This window comes from Alosa sapidissima, chromosome 2 (assembly GCF_018492685.1).
Source record: "Alosa sapidissima isolate fAloSap1 chromosome 2, fAloSap1.pri, whole genome shotgun sequence".
Lineage (NCBI taxonomy): Eukaryota > Metazoa > Chordata > Actinopteri > Clupeiformes > Clupeidae > Alosa > Alosa sapidissima.
In genome coordinates this window covers 23,254,604-23,274,419 of record NC_055958.1, presented here as the reverse complement: position 1 = coordinate 23,274,419, position 19,816 = coordinate 23,254,604, and the positions used below count along the sequence as shown (strand labels likewise).

The 19,816-nt window shown below is 40.9% G+C and overlaps 1 protein-coding gene across 3 annotated transcripts; it reads left to right on the top strand.

Annotated features, from left to right (window-relative positions):
• Nucleotides 1-59: 59 nt before the first annotated feature.
• On the top strand, nucleotides 60-19,560 carry LOC121703924 (coiled-coil domain-containing protein 138-like). 3 transcript variants are annotated; one of them, XM_042084393.1, is made up of 15 exons: nucleotides 60-224; nucleotides 423-489; nucleotides 661-760; nucleotides 841-938; nucleotides 1,041-1,207; nucleotides 1,360-1,518; nucleotides 2,317-2,436; nucleotides 2,589-2,666; nucleotides 2,784-2,903; nucleotides 3,279-3,437; nucleotides 3,726-3,842; nucleotides 4,178-4,340; nucleotides 12,368-12,544; nucleotides 18,425-18,563; nucleotides 19,097-19,560. In XM_042084393.1, exons 1-15 carry the CDS (start codon nucleotides 153-155, stop codon nucleotides 19,236-19,238), a joined length of 1,878 nt encoding a protein of 625 aa, XP_041940327.1. In that variant the 5' UTR covers nucleotides 60-152; the 3' UTR covers nucleotides 19,239-19,560. The 3 variants fall into 3 exon arrangements, with proteins under 3 accessions (XP_041940327.1, XP_041940329.1, XP_041940328.1); XM_042084395.1 differs by lacking the exons at nucleotides 423-489; nucleotides 661-760 and having other exon boundaries at nucleotides 114-224; XM_042084394.1 differs by lacking the exons at nucleotides 60-224; nucleotides 661-760 and having other exon boundaries at nucleotides 429-489.
• The last annotated feature ends 256 nt before the right edge of the window (nucleotides 19,561-19,816 follow it).

The window sequence follows — 19,816 nt, the reverse complement described above, 5'->3', positions numbered from 1 at the left end:
GTCTGGTAGCTTCTAAATATGATCCTTCGTGACCTGGAAGTTTAATAAACATGCTTCCGGGTGAAAGTCAACTGAAGCGGTCGGTTTAAAAACAACCACTACCTAATGCCAAAGATTGGCGGAGCTGCTTCGTCGCGGTTAATCATTTCAATATGAACCAGTCATCCGACATTGATGCCAAAGTGGAAATACTGAAGAAGAAGTATCTTGAAAAGACACCACTGGTATTAACTAACTTGGTACAATCTTGTTGACACGCATTTTCTGTTGATGTTGGTGGCTAACGTTAGCAAGCTATCAAAAGTTAGGCAGCCTAATGAAAGCAATTATCAACAGCCTGGAATATTAAATTAGAAATGAGATATTTAGTAAATTAACAGAACGGAGAATAGCGACTTAATGATGTTCATATTATTGTTTAGACTGACGCTGCTGAAACCACAGACCACAAATCAACACATAACGTTGCCGAAAAAGTTATGAACACGGGTGAGTTGATGTAACGTTTTGTTCCAAAGCAGTGCAAACAATGCAACACTGCAATGGGGGATAAGCATTATAGCATAAGGTGTTAACGTTTGGATTTGTTGTCTGTGGCCTACGAAATTAAACTGCTTTTTACGTTACGTTAACCATTTCTGTTTCACGTTTTCCTGAAAGCGTGGAAGTCTCCAACCAGTCGTTGTTACTACCGCGAGATCAAATCCCACAATAAAAATTTGCAAGAGCTCTTGAAAGCTGTCACACATTTTCCACTGCGGTCAGTATGTAGCTAACCATAGTCTATGCTGTGCCAAAATCGCATTGTGTAGCATAACAACCACACACCTCCATTCTCAGGCTCGACAGTGAACGCGGTTTGGATGAAAGCGATGATGTCTTGAATATTGAATGCACTCACTCCATGTCAGAGCCCAACATCCAGTGTACAGAGACCGGTATGCAGCTTCTTTAGTGATTTGTATTTATCAGAATGATATTACTTTGCATAAGATACAATAACATGTACTCCGATTTAAGAATTCAACTGTTTTCTTCAGATGTGACCCTACCCTCCAACTTTAGGGCATTTTCAAGTCCCTCTGAGACAGAGCATTTGGACGAAAGACCTAAAAGTCAAAGACAGCCCTCCCCATATAGTCACTCATCTGCATTAGGTCTCGGACATGTCTACCAAGAGCTATTGGAGATTTATGAAAAGTTACAAGTAAAGTACTTCCCTACTGTTTACATAAAATAGTCACTTATTGTACATTCTCTTTCTAGCCACGAGCCGCTGTTGACACACGGTAGCTGAACACAATTGTTTTCAAGAGTGTATGTATATAGCAAGCAATAGAATTGTGTGTTTTTGTTTAGGTGGAGCGGCTTAATCAGCAGCAATGGGCTGCCAAGCTCCTGAAACAAGAGCAGAAACTGGAGCAGAGGGAGAACCTGCTGCTGCAGCATCAAGAAACCCTGCACAATGTGTGCGGGGTGCAGGGGGAGGTGCATGGCCGCATCCATGCACTACAGCAGGTGGGGAGGCCCAGGGTCTGTATTGTGTAAATGATCACATGGGTCTATCATTTATAAAGGTCATGAAAGTGTAGTGATGTGCATTGAGAGGCCAAGTATAGAAATCGTGTTTTGGATTCTTCCCCATTACTTCTCACGCACTGTTTGTAATTTGACAAATTGACAGAATAATTAGTAATTGTCATGATTGGCAGTACGTTTATGTAATGGCACAGGTACATTTTGAATGTTGAATTATTTGAGTCTATTTATGATTAAATACATGTTTGAAATATTAACAGACCTATTTGATAAATCTTGTTTAGCAATTCAGGGGTGGTATAATGTCTGGGAGAGATTAGTGTAGAAGTGTTGTGCCTTAAAAAAATGTACATGCACATGCTGAATAGACCATTGGTGACTGTGGAGACTGATAATGTTAAGAAGGAATAATTTAGAGCCTAAGCTAAGTTTTTGGAAGCTCTGAATTCTGTGAACATTAGATCCGTTGTAATTGCTTGTGGCTGAATACATGCCTGTGCCTGTGGACAATGTGAATGTTTTCCACACACCAAATAGCCAATTTGTGTTTTCACCATTTGTGGTTGTCTTTTCTCATAAATTTGGTCGCATACCAAAGACAAGAATAAATGTGCACTTTACTTAAATATGTCCTTTGTTACTACAATTTAATTCTGTTTCCCCTATTGTGATCAGGGGGTTTCCTTTATTCACTGGCTGAAATATATGTTGTACATTCATTTACTCCTCTCTTCTGCTTGTTGTAAACATTGAATTACCATAACTTATTTTCATCAGCAACATCAAATAGAGTTTGAGCAATTGAACTTTGCTCTTAAAGAGAAGACAAAAGAGAGTAAGAGGCTCAAATCAAGCTTCGTCACCATCAAAGATTTAAATGAATCCATGAAAAAACAGGTAACTTTCAGAGTTCAGTTTGTTTGTGACCTCTTCATTGTTAATACTCATTATGTATACTTTTGATACATTCTAATCAAGTGTTTGTGCACACCAAAACCTTTATTTTCCCCTCTCTGCTTGTTGTCAAACACCAATGTGTATGTGTGTAGCTAACAGATCTTGGTGAACAGAAAAAGAAATTAGAGGACCAGTTAAAGAAAGTACAAGCCCGTCTACAGAACCTTCAGGTGAGATGTAAAGGTGATTTCTTGAGATGTAAAGGTGATTTCTTGGTGTGTGTGTGTGTGTGTGTTAGTATACAGAGAGGGAGGCAGACACACTCAAATCTCTGTTGTTTTCAATAGAGAAAGTATGACTATGCTGTGGCACATAAAGGACAGGGAAATGTTTGTCCAAAAATTGAACTGAAACCCTCCAGACCTGATAAAACTGATAAAACTGTGCCTGCTGTGAAACTGGCAAAGGTAAGTGGCTCTTTTTGCAGACCCATAGTAATAATTTTCTTTTTTATCAGTACAATAGATTAACAAAGCAATCCTATATTCTTTTTGTGTAACATTTTGTAATTTGATTACAAAGAATTAGCCTGAAATTCAATAGGAGGTCGTGATAACTGAGTCCATGTGAGGATAATTATTGCAATCAGCAGTGTTTTCTGTAATTATGATATATTGCATCAGTCAGTCAAATTGTTTTCCCTCTGAGGAACACCACACCCCATCAAGCCAGAGAAAGGCATGGCATGGCATGGCAGCAACCACATGTAGAAAAATCTGCTAATTAACGGACCACCAATGACAACAACAGTTCTGAGCTGTTCTGAATTGCACTTCCTGCAGATACCGGGCAGCAGCACCTCTGGGAAGCTTCTGGCCCTCCTTCTGGACTGGGTTTTGGACAGCCAGCTGGTCCAGACTGTTGAGGGGGATGGCAAGAGCAGTCCTTTCCTACTTGATATGCCTCCCTCGGCCACTTCCCTCCACGAGAGGTGTGCAAAGGTTTGTCTGCTGGATTATATTCCCCTACATGGTGGAGATAAGATTGCCAGCATCTATTTTACCTGATACAATGAGTGCAGAGGCTCTTCATGTCATGGCATGCTGCAGTCATAGATGGCCTTTGTTTTCAGCCTGAGACAGTATATCATTAGCTTTATTCTGCCCATCCATATGCATGGAACAGTGTTTTCCTGGATTGTGATGGTGGATTTTATTTAATTTCATGGTCTGGTGGATACGCATACAGGTTGCCATCCTCTTAAACCTCTCATTTGTTCTTCCTCACAGACTTTGCCAGTGCTTACCGAACAACTTCAACAGGCTACAGAGACCCACTCACCCTTACAGCTGCTCCTACTTAAAGTCAGCTACTGGTCTTTGAGGCAGTTGGATCAGAGTTCCCAGGTGCTGTCACTGTGCTGAGACTAAAGCCACGTTCCCATAGTTCCCATATATTTGTTCACACGATTTGCTTGTCATCTGTCGCTTCAAAAGTTGAAATTATTTTAAGTGTGTTGCTTTAATCATTGAATTACATTAACGTTACATCGTCTCTTGTTACTATTAGCTGTGAAAAGCTTACATGTATCCTAACAACTCTGAGGAAGCCTTCTAATAATGGCATGGTGTTTAAGTTTCAGAGCATAATGGCTTTTCACTAGTAAAGCCACATGCTGTGCACTACAAAAAGGCCGTAGTCCATAGTATCAGGTACGACGTATTGCACATTTTCCCACCAGACCCCATTGACCTCCACCTTGCGGAGATTAGGAGAGGAAATGACCAAAGGCTCTCTGGACCCAAGTGTTCCCAGCAAGAGCAGGCCCTGTCCTCTGTTCAAAACCCCATGCCTTCACACAAGGTTCCTGTCAACGCTGATCATCCTCAAAACCATCTCTCAGGGTAAGAAGAATGAATGATTTGTAATGCATATGCACCATATAAAAGCTAGCCTGGAAATCCAGACCCAAATCCCAAAGATTAGGGGGCTGGCTACGAGTAATGAAAATGACCCAACTCAAGGGGCGGCACCAAACATGGATTTGAAAATATCACTGCATGGAATTGGATAACACTACGACCAATGTTTCCGGATTTCGACGTCGCAGTGCTGACGTTATCTGTTTAGCTCGCCTCTGGCCTATATCTGAGCATTATTACTCATCGCCAGAGTCGCTCGCTGAGCAAATTCAAACTATTGCGAGAATTCTGAATGCTGTATGTCGTATAGAAACTGTAGACACCTCTATTGATTGCTGTTGGATCTTGAGCAGCTGAACCATATTGAATAAGCCTGTCAGAATGGCTGGATATCAGAGTGGGGTATACAGTGCATACAGAAAGTTTTCAGACCTTTTCAAGTTTTCCACATTTTAGAATTTAAAAAGTAAGGAATTTCCGTTGCCTACCAAAGGAGTTTGTCAAGTCTGAAGTATCACTTCAATGCAAAGCAATCCAGAGGTACAAGTTAGAACACCTCTTGATGATAATAATGCTAGCCACCAGCCTTGTCAAAGTTAACTTTACAAAAGTATTGTTTACTTAGCCTACCCTATGACCGACTAACTAACTAACTGACAAACTCCCCCTGCTAAACCGACTACATTTGTTGCACACTTGAAACAAAATGTATTCACAAGCATATTGAAGGTGGTTACATCTATTTTCATTCTAATAACTTCACATTACATTTCCGCTCTTTGTCTCGTTTTTTCCTACTGTTTAGTTTCATCTTTTTCTACTCAACTATTTTAACTGCTATTTCTTATCTTAGACTGCTACCTACTGAATAGAAAAGGCAACAACTTAGTAATTATGTGAATAAAAATGTATAACCTGTTTGAATGGCCAAAAAAAGGACAAATAATGAGCGGTATACCACACATTACCTTGGTGTTGGGCACTGCACATGTCATTGACAGTGAGTGGAAACTTCAGTCATTTGCATTCATCATGCTAAAAATCTGACACCAGGCATTACGTTGATGCTTGCGTCAAAGTAAAAATTATAATAAAAGAGAGAGATGTTGAACTTTAAAGTCTATAATGTTGGTTTGGCTCTTCATTGATTCATCTGCCAATTCTTTTTTTTTTTTTAAATATGTTCATAGCAAAAATGGATGCATGTGATTAATTTAGATGAATTATTCACAGAGTATATAACTAATTCGATTATTTTTTTTAATAGCTTGACAGCCCTAGTTGTGACAATTGCAATATGCATAACTGGCATATTGTCATACAGAGAAATTGATCTGCACCACGCCCCTTTTTTGGGGAAAGCGAGCTAGCATCATATCATTGATTCCAATGAGAGAGACAGCTAGCAGTCCCACATGACATCTGGTCATTAATTCACAGGACATTCAATCCTTTTACTAACACAACGGTTATGAAGAAATATGTAACTGACTCATGCCGAACTATGTACATTAACAACCTAATTTGCTTCCAAAACCCCAGTGTTGAGGATGAATTTAGCTCGTAGCTAACACTTAAAACAACCATACGCTCCAATGTAAAACCATAAGCTTGCTAACTGTAGAACTTGAGTATAACAGCCAATTATCTCACCTTGTTGTAGGAAATACATACGTATTTCATAAAATTAAGGTGTGACTTTACGTGTCATAATGTCAATTAAACATTAAAGTTAAGCTTGCCAAATCTAGTTTAACAGTTACTCGACGGTAGCTCATTTGTGACACTCCTGTTAATAAACTGGAAAGAGCAAAAAAATAGGAATGTAATGGTCGCCTAAATCCCACAGACACACAAATAACTCACAGCAATGTTATTTTGTGCTTTTTATTCACTTTTGCTCAAATATTTAATAAGTGTAAGCCCTTTTCACTCCCCACGTCCATGCAGCTCCATAGATTTTGATTCAATCCAAGTGGTCTGCTATCCCTGAAAAGGGGGCGGGGACGTGTGGCAAATTCAAAGTTCCTGGATGGGCTCTGATGCATCCTACAGGGTTCCTACACAGTATGGAAAACCTGAAAAGTATGGAATTTGATTTTTAGTAATTTCCAGGTCTGGATAAGTATGAAAAAAAAGAAACAAGGGTATGGAGAAATATTTGTGTTTCCAGACTATTGCATCTACAGTACTAATCACTTCACTCAGGTTATAATGAACCATTCCTACTGTTGTGTAGCTTAACTGTCAGTCCACATCATCAAGATACAATTGAATGGGGGTCCTCAGAAAAAAATCTCTCCCACAAGGGGACCCTGGTACCAAAACCAAATCGAGAACCCCTGTTCTATCCAAGTGCCCTACACCATTGTGCACTGGTTTGTTTGCGTAGCTCTGCTATTTTCGGCTAAAACACTGGTAGACTTTTTTGATTTTGTAAAAGATACCAAGACATGGATACTGCATTATCTGATAAACTGTTATTGCAAACAAATAATATTGTTTACGGTGATTTCTGAGGCCTCTGCCAGCAGTGCACTAGTCTCCAACATATGTAGGCTATGCTTGTATCTACAGAGAACTAAAAATGTGAGTGCACCTTCCAACACAGCACTTCCCCGAACAAAAAGTATCTGCCTACCAAGTTAATAATAAACATTATTATACAGCTCTTCACAATGCTAGTAGAACGCTCCATTGACAATGTCTAGAATATGGACAGAAAGATGTACCGAGAAGTTTGAAAATTTGAGTATGGAAAAAGTATGAAATTTTGAAATGGAAAATGTGTAGGAACCCTGATCTTACTTCTATCAGTGGTCCTTGAGATGCTTCTACAACTTGATTCGAGTCCACCTGTGCCTAAATTAATTCATTTGACATTATTAGGAAAGGCACACATGTCTATAAGTATAAGGTCTATATAAGAACCTTACAAAAGGACAACCATCAGTGCAGCTCAGTGCCTGGTTTCCTCCACACACGCCGTAGGGAATTGTGGCCAAATAGTCAAATCATAGTTAGTCCACACCAGGATTTTGTTTCTCATGGTCTGAGAGTTCAGGTACTTTTTTGCAAACTTCCAGTGGGCAGTCATGTGCCTTTTAGTGAGGAATGGTTTCCGACGGGCCACTCATCATAAAGACCTGATCGGTGGTGTGCTGCACTGATGGTTGTCCTTCTGTAAGGTTCTTCCATCTTCAGAAAGAAACTCTGGATTTCATAGTGACCTTTAGGTTTGGGTGGGCGGCTAGATCTAGGAAGTCTGATGGAGGGTACTGTGCTTTTGGGCCCTTTCAATGCTGCAGAAATGTTCTTGTATCCTTCCCTAGATCTGTGTCTTGACATAGTCCTCTCTCGCAGGTCTATAGACAATTTTCTCAACCTTGTGGCTTGATTTTTACTCTGACATACATCATCAACTGTGAGACCTTATATAGACAGGTGTGTGCCATTCCTAATAATGTCCAATTAATTAATTTAGCCACAGGTGGACTCTCAATAGTCCTTGAGATGCTTCTACAACTTGATTGAAGTAGGATGCACCAGAGCTCAACTGCAAGTGCCATACCAAAGGGTCTGAATACTTATATAAATGAACTGAAATATGTCAGTCTTTAATTTTTAATATATTTTCATTCCATTTTAAGATGAGTCTGAAACATAACAAAATGTGGAAAAATTGAAATGGTCTGAAAACTTTCTGTATGCACTGTATGCATGGGTCTTCCTTCATTCCCTCGGGATAAATTGCATCTAGTTAACTAGCTAGTTGGCTCATATGTGTATGTCATTGAATGCCTTCCATGAAATAACTTTCACAGAAATGTAATAAACTAGATATACCGCAAAGTGGTACGAAATATGACCACCGCTCAGTCCTGCACATTCTCTCCGCAAAAATAAATCACGCTTGTCAATTTATCTCCATCTCCTACTCCATCCCCTACTCTTTCAACTTTTGTTTTAAGGGGAGGAGGGTGAGGAGAGCATTGCAATAATCAACCCTGCAGGATATGAAGGCATGGACTAGTTTTTCTAAATGAGTCATTCCGTGTCAAATCAGACAAAATCCAAGAAAATGGTTGCAGCACCGACTCCTCAAAGTCTACACAATGTTTAGGTTCCATAACTAAAACCTGTAAAATATTTTTGATCAATTCTATTGTTTTCATAGTCTTTTTGCCCTTGATTGTTTACACTCTCTCAAAGGCCTTATCTTGGAGGCCATGTTTGGACATTCATATCTTAAAAGTATAATGATGAATTTTATTTTTTATTACTGAAATATAAAATGCGTATATAAAAAAGAGCATTTTCGCTAATCTTTTTCTGCAGTAACTGACTAATTCAATGTATTAAATACCGGTAATTAACTAGTCAGATAATTAAAATAACTACAAATCCAGGCTTTTGTCATTGCCATCAAAGCTTTTTGCTTGTTTATTATCATGATAATTTATATTTGTCGAGGAATAGTAAGTCAAAAGTAAAATAAAAGTTGTCTCATAATAAGGGCATGCGTTTGAAACATTTTGTTAAAAAATGAAGTTGAAAGGTTGTATCAAAACACAAATAAATTTGGAAAGACCCCAAATCAGAAAAAGTTGGGATGTTGTGTAAAATGCAAATAAAAACAGAATGTGACAATATACAAATCTCATAAACCCATATTTAGCAGCAAAAGGGACATAGACAACATGTCAAATGTTGAAAATGATCATTTGGACTATTTCATGGAAAATATATGCTCATTTTGAATTTGATGTCAGCAAAAAAGTCACCTCTTTATTTAACAAAATTCTATTAATGTTTAAGAACTGAGGAGAATGAAATGTTGTCTCATTACATACAATGAGAGGTCTGGAAACGGGTCTGGAGGTCCAAAAGACCACCGCCATCCAATTTGTCTTTCAGCTCTCTCCCTTGCAAAGATTTCTCTGGATTCTCTGAATGTTTTAATGATATAATTATGTCCTGTAGATGATGAACTCCCCAAATGCTTCACAATTTCATGTTAAGAAACATTACAATGACATCATTTGTGTACACAGAGTGATGATGAATACCCGTCTTTACTTCTTTACTTCTAAGAGGACCCTGCCCTTTCTGGGATGCTGTTTTTCATACCCAATCGTGTTGCCAGTTACCCAAATTAGTTGTGAAACATTCCTCCTTTTTGTTTTCTTTATCATTACACAACTTTTCCAGCCTTTTGTTACCCCGTCCCAATTTTTTTTAAAACATGTTGCTGGTATCAAATTCAAAATTAACATATATTTTCCATGAAATAGTCAAATTTGTCATGTGTCATTTTTGCAACTAAATATGAGTTTTTAGTTTGCAGATTATTACAATCGTCCCAACTTTTTTGGATTTGGGGTTGTAATAAAACATATCTCTGTACATTAGAAGTATAGGTTAAATATATTCATGGCATGTATTTTCATGTAATAATGTCTCAATGCTCACTTGACTGCTATATTTTGGAGTAGTTATGTAAACAAATCAGTAAAGGTATGTTTCACCGTCTTGACCCCCAAGACCAGATGTGCTATGCAGACATCTACAGCAGATGGCAATGTTGTGGTTTTCCAGTCATTTCAAGAGAGTTGCAGCCTAGAGTCGAGGAGCTCTGAATTTGCCGAAACTTTTGTCAGCCTCCAGCCTAATTTTTTTTCCCCCTATAATTTCAGAACATTCTTGTCAACAATGGCAAACCATGCTGCAATACTCTGTACAGTTTTATCCACAAAACCTTTGATCTGAAGTCCAGTCCTGCCACTCAAGTACATAACTTTCTAATGGATTTCACTTGCCTTTCTGGCTCACCCATACTTTAGATTGACAGAAAATCCTATTGTGGATAATTATGACCGCCGTGCAGCGAAGCAGCGGTCATATAGGTTTAGTCAGAGTTTTTTTTCTTCCGGATTTTTTTTAATTCATTTTTTTTTAGTAATTTTGTGTCAACGATTCCCGGGACACTGAAAGACCGGGATTTACGAAACTTCTTGGGCATGTAGCCCCACAAGGATGACAAGGAACTATTGACGGACTGGACCCCCCGAAAGGAGGGTAGGGTGAACACAGTTTTCTGTGAATATTTTGAGAACTATAGGGCCTAAGAAGACCACATTTTTTTAGTATGTTGGTCTCAAGGGGCCATGTCAACCCATCTCATTACTCATTTGATGTATAGTGCCACCTAGTTAAAAATAAAAAAGCAAAAATCAGGTGTAATCACATGTAACAATTGGAGGTATAGGATCATTCTGACACCCTCTGAATGCATGCCAAGTTTCGTAGAATTCCATTCATGGGGAATACAATACAATAAATAATTCTATGTGTAAATTTAGTGACTGTACACCAACTGGCCTCTAGATGGCCGGGCACAGTTTTTTGCAAATATCTAGAGAACCTTAGGGCCTAGGATGACCATTTTTTTCATCCAGGGGCCATGTCAACCCATCCCATATCCACTCATTTGATGTACTGTAGCGCCACCTAGTTCAAAATGAAAAAGCAGAAACGAGGCATTGTAATTGCTGGTATCTTTGGCTGACCGGTTCAAAACTGAACAGCATTTGAAGTGTAGGATCATTATGACACCTTCTGGCATGGGACGTTTCGTGGAATTCCGTTCATGGGGGACCATACAATAAATTACTATATGTGTACATTTAGTGACTTTAAACTACGCATTCACACACACACGCACTCATGAACGCGCAAACACAGATACATACACACACAGACACACACATAAGCGCACACACACAAGCACAAGCACAGACAGACACACACACACACATAAAAACACACACATAAACACACACACACACCCCATTACTCCCACACACCCACTCAAAAGCAAATACACACACACACACACTCATGAACACACGCAAACACAGATACATACACACACATACTGTACACACAAGCACAGACACACACACACATAAACACGTGCACACACACACATAAAAACACACACATGCAGGCACACGTGCACACACACATAAACACACACACACACCCCATTACCCCCACACACCCACTCAAAAGCAAATACACACACATAAAACACACACGTATGCAGGCAAGCAGAACCCCCCCAAACACACACACACACACACACACAGAAGCACACATAAAAGGAAACGCACACATACATACTCATTTACATACACAAAAGTTGCAACAGTAGTGGATGGAGTCCCGCCCTAGTTAATATAATGTTCTCTTTAATCCTCTATATCACATTTAATGGCCACCATTTTATACAGGGAAAATTGCTGTTCCTAAAATCATGAGCAGAATCTTATGGTGCTGGCTGGGTTAGGTGAATCATGAGCAGAATCTTATGGTGCTGGCAGGGTTCGATAAATCATTGAGCTCACAGACATTTGGGTCCCATGTGGGAAGCATCAGGACCCTCAGAATTCATAGTCTTTTTTTTGTCTGTAGGGTGCTAGAGGCATGGTAGAACAGAATATATCACTCACTCAGTTTTGCACTTATTGAGTGTCAAGCAATTGTAATCACTTTTGTTTTGTGGCACAAAAGAAAACCAGCGTGACTTTAAATGCTCTGGTAAGCCATATCTGAAGATGTGGTTTGTGGAGTGCTGGAAGCTTAACTATTCCCATCATGTGAAAGGTGCAGATTCCCTCCCACTCACTCAAAGGTGAAGTGCCTGCTGCCAGTGTTCACACATTCTAGTGCTAGAAAGCAGGAAACAATCTTGTCATATGAAACATGCTGTGCTCTCTCTTTCTTTCTTTCTTTCTTTCTTTCTTTCTTTCTTTCTCACTCACTCTCTCACGCTCTCTCTCTCTCTCTCTCTCTCTATCTATCTATCATTCACACATTCTCACAGAAAGTTCAGTCCGTGCTTGACCTGGACCCATGGCTTATTGCCAGACCTCTCACTTAATCTCTCTCTCTCTCTTTCTCTTTCTCTCCCACATGACCCCTTGGCTTTGCGTTTGGTGTGTCAGTGGACACGCTGGCGCAGGCTCTGGAGGCTCTGCTGGTGGAGCTGAGGACTGAGGAGGGCCAGGCTCTGTTCCTGCACTACCAGGCCCTGCCCGTGGTCTCGGCGCTCCTCAGGGGGGGAAGCCCCGGCCTGCTGGCCTCTGCGCTGGACATTCTCATGCTCATGTGTGGAGAGTCCTGTAAGTTTCTGCAGTTGCACCAACACAAATGTGCACATATCCACACACAAATTTAGACACGAAAGATGTGATGAACAGTTAAATAACCATGAATTCTTATAAAAGTCTTTCAACTCTTCTACTGAACATGAAGAATTTTGTTCAATATGATAATAGCTGTCTAGTTATAGGCGGTGAGTGCTTACTGCCATTCAAGAAAATACAGTAGAAGGACTAACACATTTGTCTTATCTTGTTTTGATTACATGTTAAGTGGAAATAGGCAATAATGAATAGGCATTCACCCAGGGCTCTGCAGCGCCTGTCTCGGTTGTGTATGTTTACATTTGTGTCTCTGCTTTGGTTTGTGGTAGTGTAACCACTGAGTGCTGTGGCATTTCCATTCAGATTAATTCACTGGTAGTTACTTTTCCACATGCAGACACATCTCCTTTCAATTTTATGTCCTTGTTTATCCTTTTACTTCATACTGAAACACGCCCTGTGAACAGAGAAGACTGAAAAGAGACTAAACAATTGGAGATAATGAACATTAAACCTCCCACAAACTCCTTGGCCATGCCTTATATCTCCTTATACCCTAATTCCGTGTCATGGTAAATGTCCGGTCATCTCTCTTCTCTTTCCATTACTGTCTTGTTTAGGAGTGGCAGTAGATTTGTGTACACCCAGTAATTGCCTCTACAGTAAAAGGCACAAGTATTTATATTGTAGATCTGACATTAATGGCCAATTTCAGTTTGGATGGCGTGTTGTTTGGTTTAGCTGTCATTTGTGGTTGGCAGCATTAGATGCATCTGACTGAAAGGTAAAGCCATGGGGCTGCCACTCTTCTTCCATTGCAGGAAGTCATCTGCTGATCCCTGCTTACATTGAACACTGTCAGAGGATCACATTTCTCTAGCCCGTGATTGTTTTTCAAAGCTTCCAACCCTCAAGAGATGCACATCAGTAATGGACTCTGTGCCCACACACACTCAGATCTGCAGGGCACCCTCGTATGAATCTATGATTAAAGAGTTGTAGTGTGCGGATGATGATGGCGGCAGGGGAGAGCCACGGGGTCTGCTGGAATGCTGTGCACAGAAGTGTGTCTCGGCCAAGCGTCTCCATCCACACATGCTTGCTGCCTCCCAACAGAGCGTAAATTCACCAAAGATTTGGAGGGGAAACCGCACTCAGGCTCAAACTGGCCACAAAAAAAGCCCAGTACCAGTCTGGCCTTGGTAATTTAATTTTTCAGGACCTTTTTGAGTCTTGATTATTTGCCCTGCTCTGTTCCCTTCTGTAAGTTAAGATAAAAGCTCTTTGCTCACTGCACTCTATCAGATGTCTAAGACATGTCCGGTTGGTGTCAGTGGGAGTGAGGGGGAGATGGAGGAAACGGGTTCCTTTCCTGAGGTGCAGCTTGTAACGATTGGCTTTTAAACACTGGCAGTAGCGCACTTAATAGTCATTAAAAGCTGCTAATTAGCACAGCGGGCAGAACCGCTGCTGGGCGCTGACGGTGTGCAGAGCCCGGAGACGCAGAGACCCTGACTGCTCAGGGGAGCAGGAGGCTCAGGCACCTACTAGTGATTTATGGATGAGGGGGGAGAATGCAGGAGACGAGGCTGGGCAATTAAAGCGCTTTGTGGATGGAGTGATTAGGGCTCTCTGGGGGGAAAGGCAGCTGAAGCAGAGCGGCGGTGACTTGTGGCGGGGGGGGGGGGCCGGGGGGAGTTCACACCTGAAGGTCATCTCGGCGGGGCTGTCCGACGTGGGCCCTGCACAGCGTCTCGTGTCTGCAGCACTGGGGCGCCCTCAGTGACTCTCACGCTGCACTTAATCCACTCCATGTGTCTTGCCTCGGCACAGGGGCCCACTGAGAGGAGCCACTCAAAAAGAACGAGGCCCTTAAATCAACACGGACAAAGTGCATTCAGCAACGGATGGACAGCGTTTGAAGTTCTCAGACCCCCACCCCCTCCTCTGAGACTCACCTGTGAAGATGTGAGGGAGCCACATGTGTGAGGACCACATGCGTGTCCGAGGGGAGCACATGTTCAGAGAACACGCTTACACTTCAGCCTCCAGACCACAACACCGGAGATTGCAGGCAGCGGAGGCTGTGGTGGCTGTGGTGTGTCACTGGCGTCTGTACAGCAGTGGGCTGTGGGCCAGGTAGACAGGGAGCCTCCAAGGACCCCACCGTTGAAGCATTTTTGGAGTTTCTTGTGGAGTTTCACTAGCATGCTCGATTAAGTTCTAATTTATTGGATTGGTTTGTGCTTCCATAGTTGGTTGGCACATCCAGTCATTGAGGTTGGCAGGTGGGGGAAATCAGTGTGCACACAGATATTGAGCACAGGGACTCCAGTGTTCAGGTCATTACGCTATTTGCATGTGTCCTCTCTCTTCAAGTCAAGTCAAGTTTATTTATATAGTGCATTTCATTCGAGGTCATTCAATGTGCTTTACATAAACAAAACCATACAATAATAACAAATAAAAGCATAGAAGGGCTTAGTCAAAGAATAGTTCAAAAGGTAAAGATCATATTAAAAATAAATATAATATAATTATATATAAAAAATAAAACACACAAGGTAAAATCATTTAAAAATAAATAATAATTAATAAGCAAAAAAGTAATAGTAGTAAAGTAGTAAAAAAGCAATAAAAGACAAGGTAGAATAATTATCAAGGCAGATTTAGAATTTGTAATTCAGTGCAGTTAGCAGAAAGCATCTGAGAACAGTTGGGTCTTAAGTCTAGATTTAAAGGTGCCATGTGTAAGAATTGAGGTAAAAATATCCAAAAAATGAGCTACACGCATCAAAAGAATGAGAAGAAATAAGGGCGATGATGTCATTAAAAAAAAGACAAGGTATAGTGCTGAAGACCTATCAACCTGATTTAGCATGCTAAATTACTAGCCACAGGCCGACAAGTGTCATAATACCAGTTTCGGCCATGGGAGGCAGTATGCAGGTAACATAACTGCCAGCCAAACTGCAATACACGTGTCTCGGTTGTTACTCTAGGGTTACTCACTTTCTGGAGGTATACTGCCCCATCTTTTATAGAATGTGGAGTATGAATTGATTTTTTGGCAGACATTACACATGGCACCTTTAAAACTGGCTACAGTTGGGGCCTTTTTGATGTCATCCGAAAGTTGGTTCCAGAGCTGAGCCGCATAGCAGCTAAAAGCTGCTTCACCATGTTTAGTTCTAACAGTAGGTTTTACTAACAGGTTTTTCACCTGGGACCTGAGAGGATGAGAAGGTGTGTACTGCTGAAGCATGTATTTAGGTCCTGCTCCATTTACTGATTTATAAACAAGCAAACCTCCAGCAATCCAGCAATCCTCCTCCAGCTCGTGCCTCGCAAATCGTTCAAAGCTCAACATCATCGAGGGTGTCTCATTTGTCTAATTGCTACCAGAGGAGGTGAGGAGAGAGGAGAAAGGGCCGCTACGCGAGGAAGCAGAGGTGCATCCTACGGGGAAGCGTTTTTAGTCGGAATGTGCCATCGTTGGACCAAGCTGTGAAATGTTCTCTCTCATTCCTGCACCTCTGTCAACTTTCAGTTTAAAACAATTTTGTAGCAATTTATTAGCGACAATAAATTACTATAAGTATTACCTCATTATCAGGGTCAATTCAGTGGGAATACTCAATGTTCATATGATATTTTTAGGCTTTGGTGTATCAATTTTCTGGTAAGTCAAAATTCTCTGCCATTTGTGTCTGGTCTGTTTATTCTAGCCTAATTGACGTCTCTTATAAAAATGAGCAGGACATCTCACTTCTCATATCTGTCTCTCTTTGATTCCAACATCCTCCTTACATTCCTTCCTCATTTCCTTCACAAAATGAATTTGAAGGAGGGGTTAGGACAGGAGGAAGGAAGGAAGGGACGATGGACAAATAGCATAATGACCTGGACCCTTGAAAGTACTGTACTGTCAGCGAAGCTGGATGGCATCACATTTCAGTGTTTCCCACATAATTGAATTCCATTTGTGGTGGTAGGTTTGCAGAATGCAATGGTTGTGATGCAAATTTAAGCACAATTTAGCCAGTCGACTTTTATGCCAACAATTGCAGGATTGTTAATGTTTTCTTTAAACATGCAGGTAGGTTTGTTGAGAGACAAGGAGGGGCTGTGCAAAGGTACACATAGCTCTACAATGAATGAATTCCATCCAATTTAAATAGTACAGCATGGAAAATCATTGTGTGGTGGTCAGTGGTGATATTGTGGTGGGCCGCCACAAATAAGTCAATGTATGGGAAACACTGCATTTGTTGAAATTTGAACCAAACATCAACAAAACACCAGAGAGTGAACTCACCAATTCACCCATTCCCAAAATTCCTATTCCATTTCCCTTTTCCCTACACTCCCGTCCCCTCCTTTCGGTGATTGGCTGAAACAATTTGGTTGTTATGTTTGCTTGCAGCTGTTCTGTTCGAGGGACAGGCTTGCTCCACTTTGTTTCTTTCCCATTCATGGAGCCAATGAGTGTTTTTTTTACAGTGTACTCACAGAATGGAGAACTACTGGATTGTGATGAGATGTGACAAAAAGTGTTACGGGTTAGAAATCGCTTTGAATCGCTGAGGCTACCTTTAACATCACAGTACTGAACTGCCTCGACCTCTTGGCCTCTCATTGAATTGGTAGAGTCAGACAAAATGGAGCCCCGCTTAGAGGAGGCCAAGCCTAACTGTGTCAGGATGAAATCTTGTTTGAATTCTGTCATTGTGTAGTTATTTTTGTCCTCTGAAAGGATCTGATCAACATCTGTTTTCATGTTTCAGTTAGCTACCCTGAGATTAAAGCTGCCTATCTATCCAAATTAAAAGCAGGGTTTGGTATCGTTTGGTGAATATGGAAACCAGGCATTTACTGGATGCTCATATTCACAAGCCTTCAGGAGATTCATTTATTGTTTTATATTGTATTATTTATTATCAGCATTGATTACAGATTAAATGAATGACTAAGTACAACTTTGCAGTACAATAACTGAAAAGTCTTTTTTGTTATTTGTGGCACTTCTTGGTGATTGTAATTAATTCATTTTCGTGGGTAGTTTGTATAAAAAGGCACTAATGGATGAAAAGGTATTTGTTTTGTTATTCCTTACAGCTACTGAAAATGAATCTAACATTTTCTCTGACAACGAGAAGGAAAGTGTATCTTAAACCTCATTTCTAATACACCTTTGTTCATGTGTCACTGTTAATCATATTTAATTTTATATAGAGAGAGACTTTGAGTATATAGAAAATTGACTATTGAGAATATGAAAATATGGAAGTATAAACAAGGTGGATGACATTCCCTCACTAATACTATTTAGGCTAACACTATTGTTTCCAACTGTTGCAAAATTGCTCATGACTGCAACCTACATCCACAGGTCCCACAGGCGCAAAGGCTGTTGAATGCAAGTCGGTAGAGATGGGTTTTTTACGTAAGGATTTAAAAACAGTCACAGATGATGCTGATTTGAAGTCATGTGGTAAACTATTCCAGAGGCGTGGTGCATGGACACTGAAGGCATGGTCACCTTTGTAGTTTTGCTTTCATTTTCTGCTCACTGAAGCAAATGCACTCAGAAATGCCCGACATAAAGAACACACTGTATGGGACGCAGAGGAGGCATGACTGAATTCTGACATTGCCTTAACAGTTCATTTTCTGTAGGCCTAAATCAATTTATATTTCTAAGCAACAAAAAAAAAACATCCATTACCTTAAACCTCGCATGTGGAGATAACCATATTGGCACCTGAAAGTGCCTATGGTAAAGCTCTCGTAGCTGTAATCCTGCTGGAATAGTTCTGCAGGGCCCTCACCCCACCTCCCTCTTGCTCCGGTCAGGGATGCAGACTCGGTTCCTGGAGGCCTGCAGCACTGAGGATTTCTTCCGCACAGCATCGCTGCTGCTGCGCAACCCTCGGCTGGAGCTGCCACTGCTGGAGAAGGTCACCATGCTGCTGCAGAGACTCTCGGCCATCAGGTGAGCGCTGCTCCCCTCACACAGCGGCCTCCTGGGCCGCACTGCACGCAGGCCTCGCATACCACCAGCAAATGGCACACTGCATTCATTATGTGCCTAATGTTTTCCTTAAACTGCCAATTAGACCAATGCGAATTGATTTACTGTAGTCATAGTAGGTTTGGTAAAAAGGAAATGCGCTGATCTATTAGCTGTGTTGTTCTCAGACCCTTTGTTAGCCATCATTAGCAAAGATCACAGCAGAGTTTTTGGATCTGCAATGACTAAAGTGAGAGAGAGAAAGAAAAAAAAAACTCCAGTTTGCTTCCTCTCAGTCCATCTGGTGGGTTGTTCTGCTCCAGCGCTGTCTTGTGTTTCATCCGAGGGATAAACTAAAAGTCATGCGCCAGTAGACCATAATGCATGCGATCAGCTCTGAGGAATGTGACCAATTGTTTCTCTTGTTTATTTATTTTCTTTTTTAAGTGGTATGTAATCGTGCACTTGCGCAGCAACACGGCACAAGAGAGTAAAACTCCTCTGTCATTTTGCAGGAAAAACAAGCGGCTGTTTGAGGCATTCTCACTCCACCTCGTGCTGCAAGAGAAGTACAGAACTGTTGACCCATTGCACACCTTTCTGCGCATCAATCTCAGCTCCATCCTCTTCAATCTGGGCATGTTGACACGGCCGTAGACTTGCAGCCTTTCCCCCAGCTTGTTCTGGCACTGATCTTGGGAGATTTCTTTTCCTTTCAGTCACATGGCCCAGTCTTTGCATCTTAACATTATGAAGACATATGGCATTAAGTTATGTTTGTAAATGTTTTTTAAAACTTTGTTGTAACAATATTAACTGAAATTTCTTTGAGGCATTGACAATTTTCCACAACTGCTGTCGCTACAATTTGCTGTAGGTCCTGTGGCCTTGTCCTATCCCAATCATGTGTTTACGTGTGTGTGTTTTGTATTTATTTTTCATAGGCCCTGTGCTAATTAAAGCCTTCAAGAGAAACTTGCCTCTCTTTCCACGTCAAGTTTATATTTCCATAAATCTTGAGTGTTTGGACACAGACCGAAAGAGTGCCAAACATCACAGGCAACAGATTTATTTTCAGCTTCAAATGTTAAACCGTAATCCAGTTCAAACTACTTTGGTTTTAATTTATTTTTGACTTTAAATGAGATGCAGACAATTGCCCCTATCTCTCCTGGAATCTCCTATTTACTGGAAAGCAACATCTGTCAGCATACGTCCTTTGCTTTCAGTTTGTG

Excerpts from the sequence above, each read along its gene's own strand:
- LOC121703924 (XM_042084393.1), top strand. The coding sequence starts at position 153 with ATGAACCAGTCATCCGACATTGATGCCAAAGTGGAAATACTGAAGAAG. Across the intron at positions 490-660 it reads CGAAAAAGTTATGAACACGG|CGTGGAAGTCTCCAACCAGT; the intron begins GTGAGTTGATGT and ends TTTTCCTGAAAG. Across the intron at positions 12,545-18,424 it reads GCTCATGTGTGGAGAGTCCT|GGATGCAGACTCGGTTCCTG; the intron begins GTAAGTTTCTGC and ends TGCTCCGGTCAG.